Source organism: Scleropages formosus, chromosome 4, assembly GCF_900964775.1.
Source record: "Scleropages formosus chromosome 4, fSclFor1.1, whole genome shotgun sequence".
Classification (NCBI taxonomy): domain Eukaryota; kingdom Metazoa; phylum Chordata; class Actinopteri; order Osteoglossiformes; family Osteoglossidae; genus Scleropages; species Scleropages formosus.
The window spans coordinates 17,997,352-18,014,099 of NC_041809.1; the positions used below are offsets into that span (position 1 = coordinate 17,997,352).

Here is a 16,748-nt window from a genome sequence, read left to right on the forward strand (position 1 = left end):
TTGTTGGAAAAATGTAACATGGTTGTTGTACAATAATTTTAAAATTATATTACTGGAATTTATTTCTTTCATTTATAAGAACGGGATTGCGCGCACGTGTGTGTGTGTGTGTGTGTGTGTGTGTGTGTGTGTGTGTGTGCGCGCGCGCACAGAATTATGTCTGCAGAGATGAGATTTTTTGAAATGCAAGAAAGAACAGGTTCACTTCAGAACAGCAATAATTTGGTAAGACCTCAGTAATTATGTTCTGCGTCCCTCAGCACAGTGCGGTATCACAACCAGGATACAGTACTGAGTCATCACCATCACAGGAAGCAGCTCTGCCTCCAGCTCTGCGACAGTTTTTTTTTTTTTTAGTTCAGTCCTGTGGTTAAGAAATAACTTTTGGAAACTTCACGGTGCCTTCAACTGTTGTTTTTCAGTTTTGTTCTCTGAGCCCCGAGCAGAAAGATGCCAGTTAGATAGTGGTACCTCACCCTGGTAGAGGACAGGGCATGGGTAAGGGAGTGTATAACACAGGTCACACCCTTATGGTACTGCAGTTCAGATATAGCAGTGAATGAAGAAAAAACACCTTGTCAGTGTGTAATGCTTTCATTTATTTCTTTGGGCCAGACATGAGAACAGAACCTTAAAGAAGCCCTTCATTAAGTACATTATTTCTGCTTCTAGCACAGAAGTACTTTGCTACTGGTCCCTGCAGCAGATAGACCGCAACATTGCTTTCTGTCCTCTCGCTCTCCTTGCATATGCAATGACCTATGCAAAGATATTTGTTGATGCATAACCCTATCTTCATTAGTCTTTAAGGTACTTCTGAGTGTGACTAAGAGTTCAACTCAGAAGGGACAAGTGTTCGGGCTCATGTGTTCAAGCAACTTTTATTCGCTGCAAGTCCGATGAGCACGTGATCTCACTGGACTCATCGGTCACTGCGGTCCTGGACTCTGGGTTTGTCATACTTCTGAAGATCAGTCTGTGTAGACGCCTTCCTTGGATCTGCCATCTCAGTCGAGGGTGGGCCAGCGCAGGAGTAGATGGTTTCACTTTGCTGTTGATTGGGTATATAGTCTTTGTAGACGCACAGCAACGATGGTGCCTCCGGCGTCGTGAGTCGAAACTGAAACGGGCAGATACGAGAGATCTTGGTGTTTTACCGATGCACAGGAAAATGAGCAGTTTCTGTGTCTTAAGTATTGAGGTGACTTCAAGAGAACTTGGGCTCTAACTTGTTCGGATGAAGTACAATGGCTTCTCATCCAGCCGTAGGATAAGAATAAGAATTCTGAATTCTTAAAGGTACAAACATGCTCAGATTTACTTTTTATTTTAATTGCATTTTCTTTACTGTTCTAATCGGTGTCACCATCCCCAGCCGTTAGTTGGCAGTTAAATGCAGTCACAATGGAAACGAAAAGTAGGGTAGGGGTACCTTCATTCCGCTCACCGCCAGTTTTTACAGCTCGTGTCTGGTGTTTCACAGTGTCAGTGATCAATAACATAAGGAATGCTGCACATGTTTATGGGATGAATTGGGCAACCAGCCCATTGAAAAAGAGCTGTTGGAGATGATCGCTATTCTCGAAAGACTTAATTTTATTGTAGTTTCACGTCAATAAAAAATAATTCACAAGGCACACTGTGACTGACTGGTGTTGCATCCTGGGTGTAGCCTGGTTCACACCCAATGTTTCCAGGATATGCTCCAGACCGCCAAAAGCCTACAACAAATAAGTACTTACAGAAGATGGATGGATGGATGGATGGAAATATTAGTGTTTTTTTTTCTGTATTATTGTGTTAAGTGGGGGTTTTAACAGACTAAAGAGGATGGATGTCTGGATTTTGTAACTGTTGAGTGCAATTTAGTGACAAATGTAACTTTGTGTGGAACGAATCGAGTTGCAAATAGATTTCTGGTCGTTATACATTTGCAAGTTGGGGAGCCAGTGCACTACACTTATAGTGCTTCTATCTATTTCCAGCTCTTCTTATAGGGAAAAGCTACTAAACTGTAGTTGTTTCAGCAAAAGCTAATTATATTCATTATAATATGTAAGTAATTATACCAATCAGAGTTAGGAATGCAATGTGTTTAGTTTTTATGAAAGGTACCATTCTCATTACCTGTATGTCTGTAATATCCTCATAGATGTGATTATCTGTGTTTTAAAAAGAAAGAGTTAGTTTCATTTGGAATTTTCATTTCATATAGTTTCATAGTATTTGTGGTAAATAACTTTCTGTCATTTAATTTTACCTTGGTAGATGGTGTTGCTGTTTCCTGTACTCCTCTGCCCTGAAAAGCAAAAAAAAAAAAAAAAAAAATAATCATACTTCAGTTCTGTTAGAAAGTCAAAATTCCTCCAAGTCAAAAAGTGAATGTCTAAGACGGCCACTGCTGTCACTATTTGTTTGATCTTTGCGGTAGTTTAAAACAGGTTACTGTGGACTGGAACTGTGGGAATTTTGTAGCATTTTGTCACAAACTCCATTTCTGAGTGGTCGAGTTAGACATGCAAATCAAAGCTCAAGGTTTGACTTTGACACGTTTATGATGCTGCCCTGATTGTACCCCACAGAAAAGTAGCTGCGGCTTTTAAAGAATCACAATATGGGGCATTGGTTTTGACACATTGAACAGATGTACTTACTCTTTCGGAGTTTCATTATGAAAAATGCAACAGTGAAGATAGAAGCAGTGGCTGCAGAGACAACCGTGATGCCAAAGATGGTTGGGTTTGCAAGCATATATTCCATTATTCCACTCTGTGAAGGTGAATCACTGGACGTTTTGGTACTGGCAGGACACAGTTTTATAATGTCTCGTAATAGAGACTCTCTGTATGTTAGATTTGGCCCCAAAACTGAAACTGGAGAGAGAAACAAATAAATAAATAAATATTACATATTGGCACGTGTATTGTAGAATTTGCTTAACGTTGTGCAGTACGTTATAATACAGAAGTTGCAATATCCTGAGTATTTTATTCCATTGTGTAATGTAGTATATTGACTGTTTTTTTCCACTGTAAATTAAGTACAGTAGTAAATCATAATTTCTTCCCCCACTTTTACTGGAGAAAATGTAACTGAATAATGTATCCCCATTGTCAATGGGCATTAATGCCCATCACCCTTCAAATATTTTCTGAAAAATGAATACGGTGGCTCCTCCAGGTAGTTACAAATGACAAATTTCCCAGTTTTCAAAGTTTCCAAATAACAAACACTTGTTTGTTCATGACTAATTACTATGCAGCTATTTGCGTGTTGAACGTCGGGGCATATGGTGAAGGAAACAAACTAACCGTACTTATGTGTCACACATCTGCAGCTATGTTTCTTTCTCTTAAGGTAATACACAAATTGTATTTTCTATGAGATGTACGTCGCTTTGGAGAAAAGCATCTGCTAAATCACACACACACACACACACACATTTTCTGAACCGCTAGTCCCATACAGGGTCGCAGGGAACCAGAGCCTACCCGGCAACACAGGGCGTAAGGCCGGAGGGGGAGGGGACACACCCAGGACGGGACGCCAGTCCGTCGCAAGGCACCCCAAGCGGGACTCGAACCCCAGACCCACCGGACAGCAGGACCGTGGTCCAACCCACTGCGCCACCGCACCCCCTCTCTGCTAAATCAATAAATGCAAATTAAATTTTTTTTTTTTTTTAATTCTCCGATTTCTAAAATCCACTTTTAAAGGAGCGAGCATGATCTTTGTTCGCCGCTAAGTCGAAAAATGGGAATGAAGTGCTTCCGAGCAAAATACCAGTTTAACAGCTAAATAAATCGAAGAACAACTGTCAGGACATTTTTTCTTCATTGTGACTTGAGAGTAAAAGTGACTTTCAGTTACAAACAAAAAGAGCAGTGAACACTCCTCTCATCAGTTGAGCAGCCAGCGCACCTTCAAAACTCCACAATATCGAAAATCGCTTCTAATTTCATAAACTGTGTTGTTTTTGCTGCGATGGACTTGTGTCCCATCCAGAGTTTGCTCTGACTGGACTAAAGGAGGGCGCTCCCTCAATGGGCTCTAGAGCACCGCAACCCCGTTAACGACAGTGAGTCATATACTTTTAGTGCGAGGCATTCTGTATAAATATTTACCCATAAAATGTTACTTTACATTTGCATTTACATGTATTCATTTAGCGGATTCTTTTCTCCAAAGCGACGTACATCTCATGGAAAATACAATGTGTGCATTGCATTAGCAGAAAGACACTTAGATGCAGACGTGTGATTCTAACGTATAGTTTTCTCCCACCATATGAAGCAATGCTCATCACATGAGTAGCTGCATAAAACTTCACCCGAATATCGAAGAAATTTCTGATTTTTTTTTTTTTTTTTTAAATAAACATTTGCATTGCATCATTAGATTGTACGAGTAGCAGCGTGAAGGTATATTATTCAACAGGCGTGATCTCAAAGTTGCAAGTGATGTTCAGAGGTGCACTTTTAACTCCCCTGGACCTCGTGAACGTACAGACTAGGGTTCGTCAAGGCAGCCCGGGCAGGACGGGCTCCTCACCAGAAAGCTGAATGTGGGCCTGTCTTCTGGACGCCCCACTGTGGGCCTCGCAGCTGTAGTTACCGCAGTCCTCGCTGCTCAGGTTCCTCACCAGTAAGGTCGCGTTGCCCTCGCTCAGCGAGTGTCTCCCGTCCTGCGGGAGGGCCTGGCCGTCCTTGAGCCACGTGTAGGACCGCAGCGCACCCGGCCCGAGCTGACACCTGAATTTGAGCCCCGAGTCAGTGGAGTTATCAGAGGAGATGCTGATATGTGGCGGGACTACGGAGAGAGAAAGCACCTCTCAGTGGATAACTGCCTGTGCCCCAGTGCCCATACACAGGATTACAGTTCAAAATACACACATAGGAACACTGTATATTTCATGATCAGAACAGCAATCTTTGCTTAACCAAAAACCTACATCTTGTGCCTGGTGTTATTATTTGATCTTCAAAATTTTCTTCAGTTTAAATGTGTACTAAATTGTAGATCCCGCGCAATTACGGTCGCATCAACATCTCGACAAACCCCACAAATATCACAAAGTGTTCTATACGTCTACGGCACATTTTGCATGCTGAAATAAGGTAAGAGAAAAAGGCTATGGCACTTACGATATGTTATTAACGTTATATTTTTGATTATCATGGATGAATTTGCCAGAAGCAGAGATATTTCATAGACACCCTCGTCTTCCTCCGTTACGTTATGCAGGATCAGGGTTTGATTCGTGAAACTGCATCTGTTGTCGCAGCCAAAATTTTTTGTTTCATCTGGCATTTTATGCATCAAGAGGAGTTTATCTGTGCTTTCTTTGATTTTCTTCTTCCACTCCATTTCACGGATAGGGTTGCTTTCCTCTGCAGGATAGTCTGCGGTCAACATCGCAAACCCATGCAGCTCAGCAAAAACCACGCTTCCTTGAGAAAAAGTGCTGTCGACTGCAAGACATGTGAAAGTTCTGTTAAACTCTTTGCTGTTTTCAAAGATATTTGTTTTCGATTTTGATTGTGTGTTTTCACCACTCCATAAACACCAAGATTTTCACCAGTTTCCCCCCCCCCAAAGGTAAAATACTACTGAAATCAAATTTTTTTTTTTTTTTTTTTTTTGCTTAGTTGGCGGAAAACACACACACACACACACACACACACACACACTCTTTCAGAACCGCTTGTCCCATACGGGGTCACGGGGAACCGGAGCCTACCCAGCAACACAGGGCATAAGGCCGGAGGGGGAGGGGACACACCCAGGACGGGACGCCAGTCCGTCGCAAGGCACCCCAAACAGGACTCGAACCCCAGACCCACCGGAGAGCAGGACTGCGGTCCAACCCACTGTGGCGGAAAACATCCTTCCTCTAAACTGTGTATTTATATTTAGCCAACACTTTTTTCCAAAGCGACTTAGAACATTAAGCTATTTACAGTTATTTACCATTTACACAACTGGGCCATTTTACTGGAGCAACTGAGAGTTAGTATCTTGTTCAAAGGTACTGCAGCTTGAGGTGAGAATCAAACCTGCAGCCTTTGAGTCTATGAGTCTTTGAGTAATTGCTATGCTACCTACATAACCGTTACCCCAATATAAACCCCTATATAAGTGATTTATATAAATCTGTTGTGGCTGTGGGTGTATATACAGTGTGTATATATATATATATATATATGTGTGTGTGTGTGTATATATATATATATATATATATATATATATATATATATATACACACATATTTGCATATACATGTATGTGCAATGTTATATATATATACATATACAGTATAGAGGATGTTACTAATGTTAGATATATAAAAGTTTAAATACACACATCATCTGAACCGTCCCAAGCGGGGTCACGGTGAGCCGAAGCCAAGCCCGGCAACAGAGGGCATAAGGCTGGAGGGGGAGGGGACACACCCAGGACGGGACGCCAGTTTGTCGCAAGGCGCCCCAAGCGGGACTCGAACCCCAGACCCACCGGAGAGCAGGACCTGGTCCAACCCACTGTGCCACTGCACTCCCCCCTCCCCCAAATTTTCAATATAAGTGTTTAAATATTATACATAATTTAAATGCATGTGTTTACTTTTTTCCAATATTCACATTAGAAGATAGAAGTCAGGTCAACAAATAACCTCATCACAGCTTACTGTTGATATTTTTATAAACGTATCATTTTTCAATGGTCTATTTTTACAGCAAGATATCAGTGGCTTTATAAGTGCAACGCTCAAGGGTACAACAAGAGGACCTGGCTGGAGCTGCTCACTGAGAAAGTAGTTAATGCACCGAGGCAGGCGGAGCGGTTATGGAGTTTACTGACCTGTGGCTGTTATGCTGTAAACAAGCAAGACAAAGTGCACTGCTGCAGGGGTCCGGAGTGTTTCGTGCGCCACCAAACTGCGGGTCTTCCTGTTTGTGAGAAGCCTGTCTAGCACTTTCATGTCTCCCAGAGGTGCTAAACTTGCAGGTCTTCTTACAAAGTTGTCCTGACCGTCGCCTTCAGGCTGCTGTAACTGTGTCAGGGAAGGCTCTGCTGCACAGTATCTGTTACCCTCGTTCTGTCCCCCACCCCTTCACTGAAACTCTCACTTTAGAATAGATCATTTCCTCTCCACGGCAGAGGATTAATGTTGGACACGTCTTCTGATGAGAAACAGTGTTCTTCTGACTAGTATTTCAAAAATGACTAAGAAATCGACCGCATGTTTCACGATTTTGCATGAATAATATCTCGACGTTTTTTTTCTTCATTTTTTACTCTCACCATCCTGTGAATAATCATAATGATACTAAGGTGCAACAGACTGTCACAGAGCAATATGAAATTTTTAATTTTTTTTATTTATGGAGATATGTGCAATTCGCTACAATGAAATGAAAACTGTCTTCATGAACCAGCCAACTTCTTAAGGACGACAAACCCTAAAATAACATTGCATATGAGTCCCATCTGAGTTTAAAACCTCTTGAAACACAAATCTTCATGCCTTTTCAATGTATTTTTCTATACATATAATGAAATGTTAAGCACAGTAACTAATGTTACAGCATCGTCTGAGTGAAAATTCATAATATATTACGTCAAAGCACCAGTGTTTAGACAATATGAAGCTTCTAGGCTTTTCACACAAATAATACTTTTTTAAAGCTCATGACCTTTAAATGCATTTTAAAAAGAAAACTTCCATCTTACCTCATCAGGGCTGCTTTGAATACAAATGCGCTTTACATTTTAATTTAATTTAAGCAAATAGATCTCGCTACGTACGCTATCTGTACAGATACGAAACTTAAAGGATTCCAGTTTTCCAAATAGTGGCCACACCTTCCAGGAGTTATTCTCATAATGATGCAGCTCAAATGTTAACTCTGGGTTGTAATTAAAGTGTATGGATAAGGGTAAATTAAACCTTTTGTTAAAGGTGAATTAATCCCCTTCCAGTAAACTTGTGTCCCATCATTTTCCCAGAATAAATGTTATCAGGTTAGTAGCACTACATTAAAAGTGCTATAGTGATGTCGGTAGCAAATATCCTAGGAAAGTTGACTGGGGAAAAAAAATGTATTTTCTGTGAATGAGATTTATTGCTAAATGAAAAAGGTGCTGAGACAAAACTTTATGACAGGCAGCCAGTTATTGTCACTGAGAGACAAGTCAAAGTCTAGGAGTCTTTCTATGTCACACATAGTTAAATTGATTTTTCACTTTGTTTAATTTGGTTTTATTGATTGCTTAAAAATTCATAATAGTTAATACGTTTTTTAATCGGTATTTTGTGTTTTTTTACAGTTAAGATATTTTGTGCCGATAAAAATAAAGATTTGGATTTACACAAGAAATATCTTAGTCTCATGTGACAAAATTAAATGGAAAAACACATTTGCTTCAAATATTCCATTGAAATCATCAGAAATTAATATTCAGCTAGAATTTACATAGGAGAAAGGGCGAGAAGCTTTCTGACACTAGAGGAATTTATCTTTGTGTAATTCTAAAACATTTTATGAGAATGGGCAAATGTGTGACAAATATTCTCGTATACAATCAAACTTCTTGTCAGCCTCACTTTCTGAAGTAGATGTAATTTCATGACAAGTAAAAAGAATCCAGTAACCCACTGACAGTCCAAAAATGTTTTCAGTTCATATAATTCTATGTGGTACAGGAAAAGCATTTAAAAAAGCATGAAAAGAGAAAGTGATGGATGCTTAAAACTGGTATGGCCAGGTCCTGCTCTCTGGTGGGTCTGGGGTTTGAGTCCCGGTTGGGGTGCTTTGCGATGAACTGGCATCCTGTCCTGGGTGTGTCCCCTCCAGCCTTGTGCGCTGTGTTGCAGGGTTGGGCTCCGGTTTGCTATGACCCTGTATGGGACAAGCGGTTTCAGCTGGTGCCTGTATTTGTTTTCATAATCTCTGAGCTTCCCACACCCCTTGTACTTACCGCACACATGCTACACCCTGAAGCGTGTGCTCTGACCTCAAGGTGTCAAAAGCGTACTTGGTAGGGGTCGCGAAGCTTGTGAAAGAGGGCGTGTTGATCATGGCTATATCTGTGGTCATCTCCTCCAGCCGCATGAATGACAGAATGTTTCCATCTTGAAGGACTTCAGTAACAGCTGCCCTGCAAATCGGCAGAAACAAGCCGTGAACTGTAACTGCTCCATGAGACATGGGGTTGGGTTGGTCCACTCTGGTCCAGGGCTCTTCGGGCACCTTCCTGGACTACCCAGCCCCTCACTGTCCTGCTCACGTTGCGTTCTCTGAACCCTGATACCTCCCTTCAGCACTCTGAGGACCGCAGGTACTGTATTTCAACAACAATGTCATATACAAGGGGGGGCGCAGTGGGTTGGACCGCAGTCCTGCTCTCCGGTGGGTCTGGGGTTCGAGTCCCGCTTGGGGTGCCTTGCGGCGGACTGGCGTCCCGTCCTGGGTGTGTCCCCTCCCCCTCCAGCCTTACGCCCTGTGTTGCCGAGTTTGGCTCCGGTTCCCCGTGACCCCGTATGGGACGAGCGGTTCTGAAAATATGTGTGTGTGTGTGTGTGTGTCATATACAAAATCATATATCATTTTAACAACGTCTAATAAGCAAGGGTTTTGAAAATTAAATGCTTCATGCATTAATACTAATTCTGGCACATGAATAAGAATTGTGTACATTTTTCGACTTTATTTTTAAAAATGTCTAACATTTCACTTAGTAATGGAACCCATTAACCCTGCGACATTTTCCCAAAAAGAGCAATTTGGGTCTCACTTGGCAAAAGGGCACAGTGAACTGAAAGTTGTATCTGAATTTCCCTGCACGGAAAGGTATGGCTCATAGTGACGGTTTTCAGTCAGGTCTTCGAAGCTGAAATTTTCTCATGAGAATCTGAGCCACCATGTGAATCAAGTCTGCACGGTGGAGTCGAAACTTAGCAGGGTGTCCGAGGCCGACGGCGAGCAAAGACCATTTAAGCCCAAACGGTTACGTTACTATGAAAAACATTTCGGATAAAGTTTTATGGCGCTACTTGTGTGACGTATATTGGTGGAAAGAAATTAACTGTACTCAAGAATCACGCGTTTGCATCTATGGCTCTTTCTGCTGATTTAATGAACACATTGTATTTTCTACGAGATGTATGTCGCTTTGGAGAAGTGTCTGCTAAAGAAATAAATGTAAATAATGTAAACGTATATAAGCTCATGTTCGGGACGAATGCATCTTACTACAGTAAGTACTTAATTGTACAGCACAGACCACCACTGTACACTTTATGTATTATTAATATGTGTACCCCTTTTTCATCCCTTCACACGCTGGCGGGGGCAGGGGGGTTCATGAGTTATGTTGGAGAGGAGTGATACATTTTTTTAAAAAATAAAAACTAAAGTTCAGCGATTGTCCACAGCAAGCTGAGAAGGTGCAATGTAAATGTGTGTAAGATGCAACTGTACTATACAGTAAAAAATATTTCACATGGTAAAAAAAGACCAAATCATCAGTTTTTGATAAGAAATTTAATATGTTCATATGTTTCATGCATTTTACATTTTTTCTAAATTTAAAAAAATGCCTTAAACCTGTATAAAGACACCTGTTGAATTCATCTCATTGAACCTCTTACACAAACATTTAAAATTCTGAGGTACTGCTAAGCACAGTGAGAATAAAACAAGAGAAATATCATACAGTAACTCCAAAACAATGAAAGCACTATTGTATTAAAGTAGTGTATTCCTTTCACTTCAAAAACTGCAATCATGACCCCAGCAGAACATAAACATGTTTCGTATCCATCAAGAACTAGTCTTTCCTTTCGAAACAAAAAAAAGAAGAAACTCCATGTTTGTGCATGCTGAATGGCTGGTCCCACGGCACGTTGGCAGGGGTGTCACCCCTCAGTATTACGAGTGCCTCTGATGCCTTATAGTACACTGCATGGCTAACCAAAATGGACCAAGTTAGGCCCCGTTGCATGGACATCATTTTTGGACATTGTGGTTTGTCAGTCAGGCACCTGAAGACCTTCATTGAAGTCTTTGGAGAAGCACACAGATGTTTTATGTGACCACGTTTGGGGAACAGGCCTTAGTCAAATGTCAATGTCTCGGCCTCTCCGGTGCCGGAGCGCGGAGCGGAGGACGTGTTCGATTTCTGACCCTCTGCCAAGGCTTTGAAGTGCTGAAATGGCAGGTGGGGAAAAAACACAAATAAAATGAAACTATTTCATGAAGCAAAGAATAATGTCTAGAGTCAGGAACTAGTGTAATATTTCCTATAATCAGCACTAAGGAATAGTACATACATATTTGGTTTAAGAACCTTCATCATCAGCAGTCAGGTGAACTCTACTTTACTTTAGATTTGGAAATAACCCCCCCTCAAGCAAAAGCTGCACAAAATGTAGCTGCTTGTGGAAACTACGAGGTTAAACTGAACAGTTAATATACGGCCATGTATAAGTAAAGTAAATGCATTATAAGTAAAGTATCCACCAATGCTGTAAACCGATGTTCAGAAACAGGTGGAAGCATCTGTGTGACTCAAAATGTGACTTGAACGACACACCTGTGAGTTCTTGAACTCTGAGTAGAGCGTGAACAAGACGTGAAGGGACTGAATTCTGCTCTTATAGACCGGGATGTCCAGGATGCCTTGCCGAGAAAAAATAGAGGCACAGTGTTGCAACAGTCAAGTACTGAAGGCAGAGCTGAGGAAGAAAAATGACAGACAGAGAGAACAGACATACCACAGATAATATCAATGTATTCTCCTAGGTCACAGTTGATGTCTGCGGTGGGAAGGCTCACCTATTAAAAGGCGATGGAGAGAGAACAGCAATTAGTGAGCGAGGAAAAGCATCACGCATAATAACCTGAAGCTTCATGTTAAGTTTTCCAACAAAATAATCCTGTTACGAACAGTTTCTCAACTTTTTTCATTTCCAGATTTAACATGTCAAGCTGAATAAATGATAACATCAAACAACTTTTCCACTGGGGCAATTTAAAATTAATTGTGTCGCAGCTTGCGTTAATTTCGGGCTATGAAAATAATATATCCGAAAACCCCGAGTGACTGCTGCAGAGAGCCTGTAGTCATTAAATATTTAGGGTGTGTTTTACTCTTCGAAGAGCAAGTGAATGCTGCTACATTCAACTCCAGTTCCAAGCTCTCTATGTACTATATATGCAGGATAGGATGTAAAAGCCTTTTAAAAAGCCAGCTGTGAACAATAAAACATGCTGTTGGTAAAACTGAATAATTACATGTAATATAAAAAGAAAGTAAACTGCACCTTCCCCAAAAGCTCCTCAAACTCAGGTGGCCATTCCTGCATCAGTGTGTCGATATCAGGCATAGGCCTAAATGGGGGGCAAAGCACTTTGCTTAGGTAAGCAGGACATTGCCATGTGTTGCAATCAAGTGCAGCATACCACACAGCCACACCCACAAACACACAGTAAGCAACTGTGGCCTTGCACACACCCTGCTGCATACACATTCACTTGCCTAGTGTAGTGGACAGTGGCAGGGGGTTTGGAGCGGTGCAGCTCACTAATGCTCTCAATCCAGTTATCAATGGCCTTGGGATTCTTCTCTGGGTTCTCCAGGCTTTTCACTTTCACTTCCTGGGGAGTTCAGAGACAGAGAAATGGGTGGCTCCAACTGCTCCTCTGCAAGGGGAGGTGCTGGAAAACCAAAGCTCTGTACTCTCACTTACTGTGACGTTATGCTGCTTGCTGTTCTCAGAGAGCCACAGGGACAGCACGGTCGGGTCCGTCTGCTTGGCGCACGGCTCATCAAGAACCAACAGGCCCAGGCTGTCGGGCTTGCCTTCCGGACGCGGAACCTGGCGTTCACGTAGAACAGAAACCAGACCTTGCAGTTCGGAGAACATCTCAGACACAATGAAATCCTACAGACAGTCGATGTTGTATGACAGTCTGAGAGCTCACCTTAAGGAAAGCGTCGATGTCACCAACCGCTGGGATGAAGTCAGGTATAAAGGGTTTCAGCTTGTGGTCCAGCTCGATGGTCTGAGGGGTATACCTATAAGAAACATGAATGAACTCCTTCAACACCTCTTAAAATTAGTATTCACATTAATACTGTCACAGGGCTAAATTTTTAGCTGATATTTAAACCAAAAGTTCCATATTTCCATTTACATTTATTTATTTAGCAGACGCTTTTCTCCAAAGCGACTTCAACTGAACTCTATGTGGTGTTATCAGCCAACAGACCTTATTCACAAGGTGATTTACACTGCTAGATACACTACTTACAATGGATCACTCATCCATGAAGCACACTCTCTGTGTCACTCACATAATATGTCATATCACACACACAATGTCAAAGAAGCAATTTGTAACTATAGCCGTTTCATCTGTTTTTAGGTTGCTCTGCAGGCGTCTCTGCAGTTTACCGTATGATCGGTTTCACTTACCGTGTAATGTACTGAAAAAGCTCTTTGATCTCCGAGCTCACTGGAAGGTGGTCATAATCAGCTGGATCGTATGCCCTGGAATGATACAGTTATGCCTCACTTGGACGATACTATTGCGCAAGTCTGATCAGAAGCCACACAAAATGTTTAGCTGAGGTTACTGCTGCTAAAGGAGGTTCTACCAGCTCCTAATACATGGCTTCATATACTTTTCCTACCCTGGAGTGTGAATGTTTCAATTATGTATTCCATATTAAAAAGAAATACAATTGTTTGTGTGTTATTAGCTTAAGCAGATGATGTTTGTCTATTATTGTGACTAAGCTGAAGATCAGACCACATTTTATGAGTAATTAATGCAGAAATCCAGGTAATTCCAAAGGGTTTACAAACCTTTTTTTGCAAATATACATTTATAAATGCCCAGCACAATTACTAGAACTCTGTACACTACTGTACTGTATAGGGGTGAGTAACCTACTTTGATAGAAAATGCTCAGAAATTTTCAGACCACTGCTACAAAGGAACTTCTGGGCATTAGAGCACATCTGTAGAATCCTCAACATCCTCAAGCTTCAGACTGCACAAGGCTTGCTCAAATTTGTCTTTTTCCATTAAAAACTGATCATTACATTTCTCACCAAGTTTGCACAAGTAAAAAGTTTAACAGGATTTCTCAAGTAAATATAAACTGGATAAATGGGAAAATTCCTAAATCTCTTCGAATGAAAAGCAAACAAGAAATAAAATAAGACTGTGTAAGCAAGCACTGATGTTAACACATTCCTGCTTTTGAGGTGATTCAGATTTATCTGAATTCACCTTGATGCCTTTAAAAAACCTTTTTGATTTCCACTGACCAAATACACAAAAAAATTAGCCATCGAGTCAAACTACAACACAGCACTGCAACAACACAGGAGTAACCTGTGAAGACATGGGCCTTATCTGTATCTTACCCTTCAAGAGCAGACCCAGGGTCTCCTTCGTCTTCATCAGAGTCTGTCTCATCAGATTCATCATCGTCATCATCATCGTCGTCTTCATCATCATCTTCCTCTTCATTCTTCATCAAACCTCGTTGAATTACGGATGCTGGTTCCTTCTTTTTGTTCTGATTCAACAAGAAGAAAGAAGGAGCTCTCATTTATTAATGTGATTTTTCTCAGTAACTTTAGGAATCTTAAGCAGCTAAAACACACACTTCTTCACACCCAGGACCAAGCAAAAAAAAAAATCAGTCCTTATTTATGTAACTTCTTTGTCCACGGTTTTTAGATTATCGACTCTGCAATAAGGGCAGCATGGGGCACAATGGATAGCGCTGCTGCTTCACAGCACCTAGATTGTTCGGGAGAAGGTTTGAATCTGGCTGTCTGTGTAGAGTTCGCATGATCTCCCCATGCATGCGTGAGCTTCTTTCAACAGTCCAAAGACATGTGGTTCAGGTAGCAACACTAAATTGTGTGTGCCTGTGTGTGTGTATCTACCCTGCAATGGACAAGCATCCCAGCCATGGTTTACCATCCACAGCCCTGTATCCAGTTATTCTCAGATTGGTTCAGACCTCTGTGACCCTTACCAGGAGAAGCAGTTAGTGAAAATTAAAAAATTTATGAATTTTGCAGTCTACCCATTTATAAATGAGGATGCTGTATCAATTCAGGATAAGTAGCTTGATCAAGTGTGGGATTTGAGCCCAGAAACTTTCAGACTGTAAGGCCTCAACACTGCTGCTGGCAGCTCTTCTAATAAACTGAGGTTTCCTTATATGAAACATTAGCAAATATTTTATAAGTGAATTTCATAATCTACAGGGAATGACACAGATGATCTATTGTATCTCACCCACATGGTGCTATTACCATTACAGCTATTGCCTCTTGATGCTTTGTTGTCTTGTGATCCTTTGCTCAGCATGCTGTGTCACTGTGTTATGAGAGTGCTCAAAATAAATCGAACTAGATCCAGAAAATGCATCACACATCACACACCGAACCTTGGTTTCCTCTTCAAACTCATCGCTGCTGTCGTTGGTCATGGCAGCCCGCTGACTCCTAGTCTTTCGGGAACCTGGGGAAGAGAAGTAAAGGACTGATCAGCAATCAGAGATGAGTGTCAGTGTGGGGCAGAAGACTGTACACAGGTCTAACTGTAAGGGAACGTGTGAATGTGTACAGACATAAATAGAAAACCGATTCCCAAGAAGAATATTATCAAAAATCACAGCCCGTCGCTTTATTCCACCACACACACACACACACACACTCTGAGAGTCTACAGCTGTAAAACAAACCTGTCTGCCGGGGAGACGGGCTGTACACGCTGGTGATCTCGTCCGAGTCGTTCACGTCCACGCTTTCGTCGTAGTGCTGGTTAGTGATCAACTTGGTCGGTCATAGAAATAGACATTACTAGCCACTACTGTGTGTCACTTAACACGACTCTCTTGACTTGAGTCTCTCGCTCTCTGGAGCGCGCATGCGTACGGTACCGCCATGGAAATGAGGTGAACAACAATAATAACAGCTAGCCCACTACCGTGGCGGGCAATATATTTTATATCCCACTGTGAAATGACGAAACTGTTGATAACGTTAAATGTTAAATGTTGTACAGTTATGCTCGGGGTGCTCATACTCAAGTCAACCGCGCTGTCAATCTCTCTCTGGCTAAAGATTCTAATCTGACTAAACTGACTCTGTCGACACTACATAAAATCTCACGTATGTTTGTATATACATGACACAAACGCGATATTTTCCACTCTGTCCAAGTTTTAGGTTTCATCAGTTTTATGGAAATTAGCCAGAATATGTACCTTCTGTCGCTCTTTCTTCTCCATGAAAACAAAGCCGCTCGGCGTCGCCCTGGGAAACTTAATCTCGCGATATTTTGTTGTAGCTCTTCCGGTGGAGGGCGCGGCTTCGCTTCGTCAAAAACATGCGGCGGGTCGGGGACTCAGCTGGATTTCCAACAGCGTTTCTACGTTTTACTCTGTTCCTTGTGGTGGTCCACTCACTTAAATCACCTATATTACCAGAAGAAATATAAGTTGACTCACACTCTTAGTTTCGTGCCCCTTTTCACTGCCCACCTCTTCTCCTTCACACCAGGGACTGTTTTAAACATCCTCCTTTCACTCATTTCGAACTGCTCTTAGTCTTTTTTTTTTTTTTTTTTTTTGCTCGACTTGTTCTTGCCTTACCTTGGAATGATTTTATTAATTAATAATGATTTCTTTTAATCCTGTCAAGTGAGTCAGGT

The 16,748-nt window shown here is 41.5% G+C and overlaps 2 protein-coding genes across 5 annotated transcripts; both read right to left on the bottom strand.

Moving 5' to 3' along the window:
• Nucleotides 1-587: 587 nt before the first annotated feature.
• On the bottom strand, nucleotides 588-7,079 carry LOC108936117 (pregnancy-specific beta-1-glycoprotein 2). 2 transcript variants are annotated; one of them, XM_018755207.1, is made up of 7 exons: nucleotides 6,859-7,079; nucleotides 5,145-5,471; nucleotides 4,552-4,809; nucleotides 2,655-2,873; nucleotides 2,261-2,299; nucleotides 2,128-2,162; nucleotides 588-1,120 (listed from the first exon to the last, which is right to left on the bottom strand). In XM_018755207.1, the coding sequence occupies exons 1-7, from the start codon at nucleotides 6,977-6,979 to the stop codon at nucleotides 923-925; spliced, it is 1,197 nt and encodes a 398-aa protein (XP_018610723.1). In that variant the 5' UTR covers nucleotides 6,980-7,079; the 3' UTR covers nucleotides 588-922. The 2 variants fall into 2 exon arrangements, with proteins under 2 accessions (XP_018610723.1, XP_018610724.1); XM_018755208.1 differs by having other exon boundaries at nucleotides 1,038-1,721.
• Nucleotides 7,080-10,580: 3,501 nt separating this feature from the next.
• On the bottom strand, nucleotides 10,581-16,370 carry ift46 (intraflagellar transport 46 homolog (Chlamydomonas)). 3 transcript variants are annotated; one of them, XM_018755150.2, is made up of 12 exons: nucleotides 16,303-16,364; nucleotides 15,778-15,868; nucleotides 15,481-15,554; nucleotides 14,441-14,595; nucleotides 13,481-13,555; nucleotides 12,987-13,080; nucleotides 12,752-12,880; nucleotides 12,541-12,659; nucleotides 12,326-12,392; nucleotides 11,777-11,837; nucleotides 11,596-11,681; nucleotides 10,582-11,208 (listed from the first exon to the last, which is right to left on the bottom strand). In XM_018755150.2, the coding sequence occupies exons 1-12, from the start codon at nucleotides 16,324-16,326 to the stop codon at nucleotides 11,116-11,118; spliced, it is 1,068 nt and encodes a 355-aa protein (XP_018610666.1). In that variant the 5' UTR covers nucleotides 16,327-16,364; the 3' UTR covers nucleotides 10,582-11,115. The 3 variants fall into 3 exon arrangements, with proteins under 3 accessions (XP_018610669.1, XP_018610666.1, XP_018610668.1); XM_018755152.2 differs by having other exon boundaries at nucleotides 10,583-11,208; nucleotides 15,778-15,853; nucleotides 16,303-16,365; XM_018755153.2 differs by lacking the exon at nucleotides 15,778-15,868 and having other exon boundaries at nucleotides 10,581-11,208; nucleotides 16,303-16,370.
• Nucleotides 16,371-16,748: the final 378 nt, after the last annotated feature.

Bases quoted from the DNA above. Each gene is read 5' to 3' on its own strand.
- LOC108936117 (XM_018755207.1), bottom strand. From the start codon at position 6,979: ATGAAAGTGCTAGACAGGCTTCTCACAAACAGGAAGACCCGCAGTTTG. The intron at 5,472-6,858 runs GTCAGTAAACTC...CATGTCTTGCAG, and splicing joins TTACAGCATAACAGCCACAG to TCGACAGCACTTTTTCTCAA. The intron at 4,810-5,144 runs GTAAGTGCCATA...CTCTCTCCGTAG, and splicing joins TATAACGTTAATAACATATC to TCCCGCCACATATCAGCATC.
- ift46 (XM_018755150.2), bottom strand. From the start codon at position 16,326: ATGGAGAAGAAAGAGCGACAGAAG. The intron at 13,556-14,440 runs GTAAGATACAGA...GTATCATTCCAG, and splicing joins CCTGGGTCTGCTCTTGAAGG to GGCATACGATCCAGCTGATT. The intron at 12,393-12,540 runs GCAAGTGAATGT...CCCCCCATTTAG, and splicing joins GCCACTGTCCACTACACTAG to GCCTATGCCTGATATCGACA.